At 34.9% G+C, this 12,451-nt stretch overlaps 1 protein-coding gene across 4 annotated transcripts in view; it reads right to left on the bottom strand.

Annotated features, from left to right (window-relative positions):
* Nucleotides 1–12,451, bottom strand: part of WDR7 (WD repeat domain 7) — a 374,749-nt gene that overhangs the window by 345,920 nt on the left and 16,378 nt on the right. For 3 of the 4 annotated variants that reach the window (XM_036918525.2, XM_036918526.2, XM_036918527.2), the window contains exon 2: nucleotides 4,574–4,746. In XM_036918525.2, coding sequence (XP_036774420.2) covers nucleotides 4,574–4,732 — 159 coding nt within the window. In that variant the 5' untranslated portion in view covers nucleotides 4,733–4,746. Of the gene's footprint in view, nucleotides 1–4,573; nucleotides 4,747–8,785; nucleotides 8,866–12,451 lie in introns of all 4 variants that reach the window. The other variant, XM_057504212.1, reaches the window with a different exon arrangement.

Genomic DNA, 12,451 nt, shown 5'->3' with positions numbered 1-12,451 from the left:
CAGATTTGGTACACAAGGAATGTACCTCAACATAATAAAGACCCTATATGACAATCCCACAGCTGACATTATGCTCAACAGTGAAAAGCTAAAAACAGTCTTTCTTCTAAGATCAGGAACAAGACAAGAATATTCATTCTTGGCACTTCTATTCAACATAGCATTGGATGTTCTATGTTGTGGTTTTCACGTGAATTTTAGGATAGTTTTCTCCTATTCTGTGAAAAATGCCATTGGTTTTGGATAGAATTGTATGGAATCTGTAGATAGTATTGGATAATATGGACATTTTATTTTAATACCTCAAATGAGAAAGAAAAACAGAATTGGAGGCCTCACACTTACTGATTTCAAACTATTTTATGAAGCTGTGATAATCAAAACAGACATACAAAACTCATAAAAACAGATATACAGGCTAGAGGAAGGTATCCACATGCAAAAGAATGAAACAGGACCTCTATATTACACTAACCTCAAAAGATAACTCAGAGTGGATTAAAGACTTAAATGTAAGATCTAAAACCATAGACATCTTAAAAGGAAACATAAGGGGAAAGCTCCTAGACATTAGTCTTGACAATGATTTTTGGGTATGATACCAAAAGCACGGGCAACAAAAGCTAAAATAAACACATGGGACTACACCAAACTAAAAAAATTTTGCACAGCAAAGGAAACCATCAATTAATGAAAAGGTGATCTACAGAAAATATTTGCAAGCCACGTATCTGAAGTGGTAATATCCAAAATATTCAAGGAACTCCTATATGACTCAATAGCAAAAACAAAACCAAACAAAAAACAAAAAAATAAATAATCCTATAAAGAAAAAAGCGAAGAGCCTGAACAGGTATTTCTCCAAAGACATACAAATAGCCAATAGGTACATGAAAAGATACTCAACTTCCTAATCATCAGAGAAATGCAAATCAATACCTGTTAGGATGGCTACTATCAAGAAGACAGGAGATAACAAATGTTGATAAGAATGTGGAGAAAAGGGAGCCCTCATGCACCACTGTTGGTGGGAAGTGATTTGGTACTGCCATTATGGAAACCAACACGGGAGTTCCTCAAAAAATTAAAAATAGAACCACCATATGATCCAGCAATCCCACTTCTTGGTATATATCCAAAGGATTTGAAATCAGGATCATGAAGAGATATCTGTACTCCCATGTGCACTGCAGCATTATCCACGACAGCCAGACACACAAACAACCTAAGTCAACAGGTGGATAAAGAAAATGTATACACACACACACACACACACACACACACACACACACACACACACACTCCACAGAGGAATATTATCCAGCCATAAAAAATAAAAAGAAATCCTGACATTTGCAATAACACAGAGCATTATGCTAAGTGAAATAAGAGACAGAGAAACACAAATGGCATCACTTAGTGGAACCAAAAAGAAGAAGCCAATCTCATAGACACAGGGTTACCAGGATCTGGTGGGGAGAGAGAAACAGAGAGATGTAGGACAAAGGGATAAACTTTCAGTTGGATGAATAGTTCTAAGGATCTATGTATGGTGACTGTAGTTAATAATAAGATATTATATACTTGAAATTTACTGAGAGTAGATCTTAAACACCTCACCACAGAAGAAAAAGTAAATTATCTATGTGAAGTAACTTGTTCTTGGTACCATTTCACAATTATATAAAATTATCCTGTTGTAATTTACAACACATTCTATTTTATTTATCAGTTATTCCTCACTAAAAGCTGGAGGTGGAGGAAAACTGAAAAAATGAACAAATAGAAGAAAATTACAACACAAAAGAGAGAGAAAGTAGAGGACAAGTGAACACTTCCCAATCCATTTTATGTGGACAGAATTACTCTGATACCAAAATCAGATAAACTCCAGACCTATAAAATTCATGAATCAAGACCAAAGAAACAAAAACACAAAAAGGGGAAAAAAACAAAAAAAAACACAATAATACATTAACAAAACAAATCCAGTAATATATAAAATAATACATTATGACTATTCGGACCTTATCCTGGGTATGTTAAGGTTAATTTAACATTAGAAAACAATGTTATTCACCATATCAAGTGAATCAAGGGGAAAAACCATATGATCATCTCAAAAGATGCAGAAAAAGCATTTTACAAAATTCAAAAGGCATTCATTATGAAAACTCCCAGCAAACTAAGAATAAAATGGAAGCTATTCAATCTGATAAAGAGTATCTATGAAAAACCTAACACTAACACCGGACTCAATGGTGACCAACTGAATGCTTTCCCTCCAAGATCAGAAACATGGCAAGGATGTCCATTCCCTTCAACATTCATCACTGCACAAGAAGTCTTAATCAGCAATAAGGCAAGTAACTGCCTACCAAGAGGGCACAAAAAAGTAATAAAGGCATACACAATATAAAAAGAAGAAGTAAAACTACCTTTATTCACAGACAACATTATCAGATAAAAAGAAAGTTCTAAGGAATCTAGAAAATACACCACTAGACCAGAAGTGAATACAGCACAATCAACATGCTATATAGTCAGAACACAAGTCAAATGCCAAAAGGCAAGCATATGTCTAAATATCAGCAATTAACAATTATAAAATAAAAACAAAATTTATGGTTTTGGCATCCATTGTCAGATGGAAGCAAAAAATTTTGTAAATAAAACTATACTAACTATACTTTCATAAATACAAAGTCAGCTAAAAAATAGAAATGTTTAAGACAATATTTTCATAAATTGATGTTTCTTTATGTTACTGAACCCCCCCAGATTCACATGCCCAGTGTGCACAGAGTAAGCCCATCTCTGAGTCACCAGGTATGAAGCACAGAAAGCTTTATTATCAGAAGGGCAGCCCAACAAGAACACAGGGGACCTTTCCCAAATCTGCTTTACCCAATCAGCCTGAAAGACAGGTTTATATATACTATTGGCAAAGGAATGTGGGAATTAGGACAGAAACTGCAAGGTCCTTCAAATTCTCAGAATTATACTCCAATCTCATCTTCCTGGCACCACCTGAGGGGTCTCAAGGTGGTTCATGTTGACTCCATATATGGTATCAGTTCTGCAACATGGATGTTATCAACTAACATCACGCACGCGCACACGCACACACACATGCACATCATCCTATAACCAGCTTCAGGAAAGAGGACAAAGGACAAGAGTGTAAGACAAAGTTAATGATCCTTGCAAGGTTGTACAGCACATAATGTTATTATGGAGGGAGAGCCTACTGAAGGTATAAGTGAATAAAGAAATGTATGTCTGGGTTCACGTGAACAGAAACTCATTAATGTTTTCATTAAACAGAAGTTTTCTGGAGCTTAGAGGGGAAAAAAATAAAAAGACAGCTTTAACAAATTGCTCTAAGTGACCACTAAGTGGCTAATAAAGGAAGATTAACCGTGACACAATGATAAACATCCAAAAATACATCTATGCCTAGTATCAATGCTAGGTCACAACAATAAAATCTTAACATCAAGAAACTTACAAAGAAAAAAGCATTAGTAAAATCAGAGGAAGAAATAAATATATGGGTTATTTATTTATTTTTATTTATATCTTTTATTTATATCTCACCATATTCCATAAGTATTTAAGTTATATCAGTTATTAATTAAACATTTCACACATGATCAGTACAAATATAAAATATTTACAAAGACCATCCATCCTCAAAGACCACACAGTTCAGAAAAGAAGCTATCAAGTTAGAAGTGGCAAGGCAAGATGATCAGAATAAGAAAATATGATGTGTTAGTTCTTATAGCCATGTTCCATCTGGGACCTGGAGTCCAGGTAGCTCTACTTTTCTCTTTTTCCATATTTTTAACCTCCCTTCTCTGACAACTCTCCCCAGGCATTTTTCTATAAAAGAGAACAGAGAACATGCAGTGGCAGTTGGCATGGAATGCAGAGGGCAAGAAAGTTGATTTTTAAAGTATTTTTTTTCTTTAACAGCCAAATTGATATAAAATTCTGATACCATACAATTCAGTCATTTAAAGAAACTGTGATATATATATATATAATGGAGTATTATTTGCCCATAAAAAAGAATGAAATCTTGCCATTTGCCATAACATGGATAGACCTTGAGGGCACTGTGCTAAGTGAAATAAGTTAGACAGAGAAAGACAAATACCATATGATCTTTCTTATATGCAGAATCTAAAAATATACATATCAAAAAAAATAACAAGCTTATAGATATAGAGAATAGATTGGTGGTTGCCAAAGGCAGCAGGTAGAGGAGGAGAAATGGGGGAAATGTTTTTGTCTTGTCTTCAGTGTGGATGAAAATCTTTTGAAAAATCCTAAATGTAACCTCTTAAGCCAGTTTGGATAGATATTATAATTGGAAAATAGTGAAAGCCAGCAGAAGTTAACTCTGATGAATAATGTAAATAATCAATCTCCATAATACAAATTTTAGTCAAACTGTGTTTCACAGAAAATATATTATGAAGCCAAGTATTATTCTGGGACTGTGTTATTATCTATTAAGTAGTTTTTGTACTTAACACGTACAATAGGCATTTCAAATACTCACTTCCAATTCTCCTGAAAGATCCCAGAGACATATTTGTCCATCATGGCATCCAGTTATGATGGTGGACCCATCGTCTGTTAGAAGTACTGCTGAGATGCAATGTGTTGGCGCTTTGCGACCCCAAAGAACAATGGGGAGAACAAGGCTGTTACCTGCCATTGTGCTTTTCAAACCTGGAAATGTTATAAGAATAATGTCAAATATTACAATATTCCCTTCTAAAACATATTTCTATTCTGAAGTGTTGAAAAAAAAAAAGAACACAGCCCAAGATGGGATCACTTCTTCTGGACTAAGTCACCAATCTGGTGCTTTACTACTTTACCTAACAGCAGTTTCAGCCTCTCCCAGGAGTAGAATTTTAAGCCAATCAGTCTGGAATTTTGATCTGTAAAAGACCCCCTGCTCCTCCTGAGTAAGGTGACCTTCTCTGAAACAGTCCCTCGTCTTTTTGCTAACAACTTTTTGTCCCATCTCTTATCTATAAAAACCTTCCATTTTGTACAACTCGTCAGATCATTTCTCTACTTGCTGCCCAACTCAGGAATCACTTAATAAAACCAATTAGATCTTCAACTTTACTTGGTTGAATTTCATTTTTTAACAGAAGCCAACTCGAACTTACTAAGTGCTGAGAATTCATGTAAACATTATGTATATGTACAAAATATGAAAATACATAAAAATCTCATTATTTTTATATATTATTATATATATATATTATCTAATTAATCCTCACAATAAATCATGCAGTTAGTGTTATCACTCCTTTTTCACTAATAAAGACAGTGAGTCAAAGAGAATCACAAAGAAGTACCTCAGAACCCAGCCAGCCTGACTTCAGACCTGTGGTTTTAACTCTGCTATGCGACCAATGACTAATCTAGTTAAGTCTCTAAGCCAGTAGTAATAAATAGCAATGCCCAAGAAAAACTCAGTGTTGCTTCACAATGTGCTAAACATTAAAAGAGTATGTTCAGTGAGAAACTCATTCAATCATATTTACTACAAGTCTATTATGTCTCAAGTTCATGAATGTCTTTCATTATAAACTGTAAAGTAAGGGGAAATTTTTCTCTTCAAACTCATTTCTGCACAATAAAAATTTAGTTCTGTTATAGGGGTTTGAAAAATCAATTAACCAGCATATCCTAGAGTACATCTTTTGCAGGAGAGCACAAATATAAGAAATTCATCCTTCAGGTAACAAAACTGAGATCTAGTTGGTGAAACAACTAGATTTAAGTGTTATAAGCTGTGTGGTTAAAGATTTTACAAATACTAGTTCAGAGAAGTTAGGGAGAAATGCAGACTAGACTGATCAAAAGAGGGCTCCGTAGAAGACAGAAGACTGCCAGATCTTAGGAGTCACTAGGGGTCACTCATAGACTTGACAGAGGGTCAATCCAAAGCAATGGTCCCGATAGTGATTTTTTCTGCCAAACATTTTTAAATGATACCAAATGCTACATGTGTAATGAAAGACACTCTAAAGTGGAAAGACTGTCTAAAGAAATTTTCAGAAACACTGAAAGAACAGCCATTTTCTACGAAAGAAACTATTTTGATAGCCATGGTTTTACTGCTAGATGCTTTTAGCAAAAGTCTTGGTTTAAACCACTACCTACACTCTTTAAACAAATAAATAAAATCTAAAACTAAAGCCTTTAAAAAAAAAAAGAAATGGTCACTGGAAAGAAAATGAGGCAAGTAAAAATTATGAATGACATTGGGATGCTAACTAAAATAAACTATGTGTATTACATCTTTTATTTTTTGTTAGAATACATGGCTTTAATCAGTTTGTTTCCCCAAAATTTCATTTTTTGGCTACAACAATGTAAAAGATATTCATTTAAGGAAAAAATTCCAAGTTCACTTCTTTTTAATAAATCACTGTATCAGATTCACCCTTTGATAGATTACCATGACTCTAATAATTATTTCCATATTCCCACTTGACATTAGAAAATGAAACAAAGAGCACTGAACCAATTTTAATAAATTTGGTACCACATGTTCCTGGCTGAATTACATATCCAACAATGACTTTCTCAAAAAGAGAATCTGGAAGGAGTTCATTTTTCCATGGTGACCACATTCACTTTTAAATTATATCACCCAAAGAAGATTTCTCTCAGTTAAATAAGCTCACAGCATCGAACACAATATGGTGAGATCTGGAAAAAACATCATTTCTCTAGATATTTGCGGGCTCATATGCAATGCATACTGCCTAGATTAAAAGGAATGCAAACATAGCTGACCTTTGAACAAAACGGGCTTGAAATGCATGGGTCCACTTACATACACATTTTGTTCAGTAAGTATGTTTTTGGGAGATATGCGACAATTTGAAAAAACATTCTCTTTTCTTTAGCTTCCTTTATTGTAAGAATACAGTATATAATACATATAACATACAAAAATGTGTTAATTGGCTTTTTATGTCATGGGTAAAGCTTCTAGACAACAGCAAGTTATTAGTAGTTAGATTTCTGAGGAGTCAAAAGTGATATACAAATTTTCAACTGCATGGAGTGTCAATGTTCCTTAACCCCCTGCACTGTTCAGCTGTACACAGATTCAGGTCTAAGAAATCTTCAACATCTTCAGTAAACACGATGCGTAAGATGCTGTCTGTAATTTAGTCATTAGTATTTACTTAATAACCTGATCCATTTTAGAGACTAATTCACTGACCTGAAACTAAGACAGAAAGCCTCTGCCTTCCATGGTACTTGTCAACTACAACCAAACCAATGGCTGTCCAATGAATTACCTAAAACTCCAGATAAACCTCAGTCACTATGCCACAGACCTTTGGACTTTCAACACATTTCTTCTCTCTTCAGGCTTTTTCATGTAATAAAGTCTTCTAGATCTATTTGACTCTACATACCATGTGAATATGTAACTTAGGTAAGTTTAAAGAAAGACCAGGATGAAGAATCTTTAGTTCATTATATTAAAAAACTGTGTGAACATTCTTAGGACAAAGAAATACATACCGAAAAAAACACAATCTCAGTCCATTAAAAACATAAATGCCCCAATGTGGTTTTTTCCTAATATCTTAAAAATCTAATAAACTGAAGGTGAAACTTCAGAAAAGCTACTAAAAGCACAATGAAATAATGTGAAATAAAGGATAACATGGCATATGATGACAGGTTAGTATATCACAATCAAATACCTCAAAGAAGGATTAACCAAATTGGCAACCAGTAAACCTAGTTCTAAGGGACTGATTCAAACAAAAAATTGGCAAATTAACCAGATCCTAACCATTTAATTAGGTAGGACAGAAGAATCTAATTTTGAATTTCTTTAAACTGAACAAGACACACTGAACTGGCATCACACAGTTTTTTAAGAGCAATAAACAGTAGTGTAAATCCAGAACATGCAGTTTTCCAACCATCTTATTCAACTACTCTATCAGCTAATATTCAATTCTTTGTAATATCATCACCTATTGGATAAAGGAAATTGCAAATGTCCCAAAAGTGCTTTACAACAGATGGAAATAAACAGGCCCTATAACAGGATTCATTGATATAAAAAAATTATATTTAATGGAAAAGGCCCAAAGGAAAAATGATTGAACAAATGACTAATCTGATACAGTGTTAACTTTAGTAGAAACTCTGAAGAAAATTATCATACTAACTCTTCAAAATATTGAAGAGTTACATATTTTACAAGTAATATTTTAAGGGGAAATCCTAGCTTCCAAATATTAGAGTTATAAATAGATATGTCCTAAGACCAGATGTTCCTAAAAATAGAAGAAAAGGAACATTCAATTTCCATTTATGTTTGCACCAAAATCGTTTAAAATTACATTTAGAGATTGGCTCCTAAATACAATTTTTAAATGATAAAGCTTTAGAATCAGGTATCAGCAGTTTTAGTTTCTTCTCATTTGGCTACTAATCATGTAGCTTCTGATCATATCATCTCATTTCTCATTTATGATTTCTAGTTTCTCAAAAGCTATTTGTAAAATTAATTTTGAATCATTTTTAAGTCAAAGAAATCAAATCATAAAGAGCAGTGGTCTTAGAGGTAAAAATAAAGTCATCTCTTTGGTTACTTTAGTATCATGTATTTCTCTCTTTCACCTACTTCTCAGGGCTGCACAGAAATAAAACTGTACCCCAGTCAACAAGAAAAAAAAAACAGTAACTGAAAGAACACTGAACTTACAATCAGCAGAACTGAATTCAAATCCTGACTCTTCTATGCACTCTTGAAAAAGTTAGCCTTCTGGGTCTCAGCTTCCCCATCTATAAAAGATGGACAATAAGACCCTCCTTTCAGAAAACTGTCATAAATATTAAAAGAAACCATATATGTACTGAATTATTAAAATACCTTTTTTTACCATGACAGTTACTCAATAAATATTATTTTTTTAAAAAGCAGATTTTTGTACTTGTCACACTCTGCTTCCACATTTACTCGTTTCTTAAGAGCACTGTCACTTAATATTTAGTAAAACTGAACTTTCTAACAGGTTCATATCTTTCACTGACTTTCTGCCACAACATAGAAGTATTACCATATATGCTTGTCAAACACAATTCTATTATCTGCAAATAGAGCAATTCAATTCTGCATAACTTTATTACAAATAATACTATAACAACCATCCCAATACTAAAACAGCTTTCAAATGAAATTCTGGTATCATAACAACAATTATTAGTATACATTTTGGAACAGCATTTCCCAAGTTTCCATTTTGTACCTGTACCACAGTATTCCAACAGTAAATAAAACAATTCAAATACCAAGTGGGGCTTACATACATGTAAACAAGCAAATATCACAGAGTGTGATACAGGAGAAATCTAAAGACATATAGAGACACAAAAGATGGATATCCTAACCTCAATGGGTCCAGGAAGGATTCTTGGAAGAAATGATGAAAATGAGTAGAAATTCACCAAGGAAGAGGCTCAGGGAATCCCATGCTTTAACCCCCAAACATAAGAGGTCTCAATTCTTTCTGGACAGAGCACAAAGGCAGTACGATGAGACAAGAACCAACAGGTCAACATACACCAAATCATAAAGGACTTGGTAAGCCATCATAAGGAATTTGATGTAATCTGACAGCAATGGGAAATGGGTCAAGTGTTTTAAATCTGAATTTGCTTCTCAGAAAGAACACTCTAGCTGCAATACATGGAGAGGGATAAAACTGGGTTTGAAGACCAGTGGAGCTACTGCAGTACAACCCACGAAATAATGGTACCTAAATTTAACACAATGTCTCACTTCCTAGTTGTCCCCTCTAATGGCTGTCCCCTCTATTATTCTTTTTTCTTCTTCTTCTTCAACATGCCTGTATTATTTGAAAATTTTAAACCTTTTATAAATTTTAAAAATTATAATAAAGGTATAACATATAATTTGTCATTTTAACCATTTTTAAGTATACAGTTCAGTGGCATCAAGTACATTCACAATGTGCAACCATCACCACTCTCCATCTCCAGGATGCTTCATCATTTGAAATTTTTATCATGAGCTTGTAATGCTCTAAATTTTTTAAATTAAATATCATTGATATACAATCTTACAACAATGCAATCACTCCTTCCCTGAATCTGTAAAATCTTACACTGGTTTCAAATATGCAGCACAGTGGTTCAACAGTTACCCATATTATTAAATACTCACCCCCTCTAGTGCAGTTACTATCTTTCAATATAGTAAGATGTTACAGAATTACTGACTGTATTCTCCATGCTGTACTACTATCCCTGTAACTGACTTATATTGTAATTGCTAATTACTGTGCCCCTTTATCCCCTTCACTCTCCCCACCACCTGCTTCAACCCTTCCCCCTTGGTAACCATTAGTTCCTTTTTGGTGTCTATGAGTCTACTGCTATTTCGTTCCTTCTGTACGCTTTGTTTTCAATACTCCACAAATAAGTGAAATCATATAGTCCTTCTACTACTCCTTAAGCTCTTGTTTCTTGTTCCCTAAGAACAAGAACCACATCTGTATATTCACCACCATATGATGCTTAGTATAATCTACCATATAGGACAACTTTAATAAATATACGACAAAGGGTCTAAGTAATACAGCTCATATATAGATGATAAAAGGTAGTAGTAATATTGGTGATAACAAAATGAATATAAGAGCTATTTCAGAAATAAAACAGATAGGACTTAGTGTTCAACACATCAAGTTGGCAAAGACACAACATGGATTTTGATACAGGTTTTATACAAAGTTAGTCCAAGGACAAAGGAAAAGAGAAACATTTTGAAATACTGAAAGCCATTTACATAAAGGAAAAGCACTCTTATAAGGATATTAATGCCCAGTAAAGCCATCAAAAAATTCAGATTCTAATATGTGAGATAATTATTCTACACTTCACCAGAATTTACTAACTATAGGTTTTGAGCAGAAAATACCACAAGGTTTCACACCATTCTTGAGCAAGACCAGACAGTAAAGAGACTGAATGGCCCCATAAGTAGGTACTAGACAGAGAGGCAATATGCTAAAACTCCTGAAATAGTATGACGTCTGGATTAACACTAAGACAAAACCTGCAGACAGGGAAACTGAATACGATGCTACTGCGATAAGCCTGGGGCACAGGGATAAGAAGCTTAGCTAAAACGATGAGTTCTGCAAACTAAGAAAATACAAGACATTATAGAAGAAGAACAATAAATCATGGGGTTTGATGAAACATGTAAGGCCAGAGGCAAGAAAAGGACATAAACGACTTTTACTTTCCAAACAGACTGATAAGGAAAGAGGGAGGAGGCAAGCATGAGTGGAGGAGGGGAGGAAAGTGGGAACCTAAATAACCCAAAAGAGGAACAGAGGCTTAGTCTGGTCTCAGAGAAATTACAATTCAGAAAACATTTTCATAAAATGGCACCGGAGAACTCACTCAATAAGAAGTGTTCCACATGAACGACAACAATGCAATCACTCCTTCCCTGAATCTGTAAAGCAAGGCACTGCAAAAGCTGATTGAATAGGGGTCTACTTCCTATTTTGCTTTTGTTTTTTATATTTAAGCAGTTGTGAAAGAAATGCTTTTGTGACTGACAAATAATAATCTGGCTTCCTAATCTTCAAATGAAGGGAAGTACCATACTATAGGTTTTTATTTTGGTGGGTAATTAGGTCCATTAGCAGCAACTCTCTCAAGACCAAACTGCAAACTGATCTCAGAGATCTCAGACATACACAGACCTCCAGATTCCAAATGAAATAAATATGTTTCACTCTTCTATATTTCCTTCACTTACCACAAAATTCCATTTACCAGAAAACTTCATTCTCTAGTCAACCTGGTTAATCAAGATTTTACTATGACACATTATTCAAGGTAAGTAGAACCACAGTATCTATGGACAAAATGATATGATGTCTGGGCTCAGCGGCGCATGGGGGAGGGAGGGAGGAAGGAAATAGGGAGAAGAGGTGTTGACAGGCATGGAGGTGACAGAGCATCATCAGTGTGATGGCTGGTATGCATCCAGATCCCCCTTCAGGAATAAAGGAGTTATAGCCCTAGCCGCTGAGAGCCCAGGTCATCGGCCCCCACTAAGGACTGCCCTAGCCAAAGGGAGATGTCTTCCCCAGGTTTTTGCCCACTTCCAGAAGGACAGCTCACGTCCACTCTCGACTAACATCCACTGATCAATTCAGAGACATAAAGGCAGGCCTCCTCATATCAATTTGGGAAAGCCCTGAAGGGCCATTCCATCTGCAGAACTCCCCCCAGGATGAACTGAAATTCCACCCAGCCTCAACACTACTCAACCTTTCCCTCTGGCCAAACCTGCTTCCTGTCTGCCCTCTCCGTGGGTGCTGATACC

The sequence above is a fragment of the Manis pentadactyla genome, chromosome 6, assembly GCF_030020395.1.
Source record: "Manis pentadactyla isolate mManPen7 chromosome 6, mManPen7.hap1, whole genome shotgun sequence".
Lineage (NCBI taxonomy): Eukaryota > Metazoa > Chordata > Mammalia > Pholidota > Manidae > Manis > Manis pentadactyla.
Note: the sequence above shows the minus strand (reverse complement) of the source record. Positions and strands in the feature narration are given on the sequence as shown.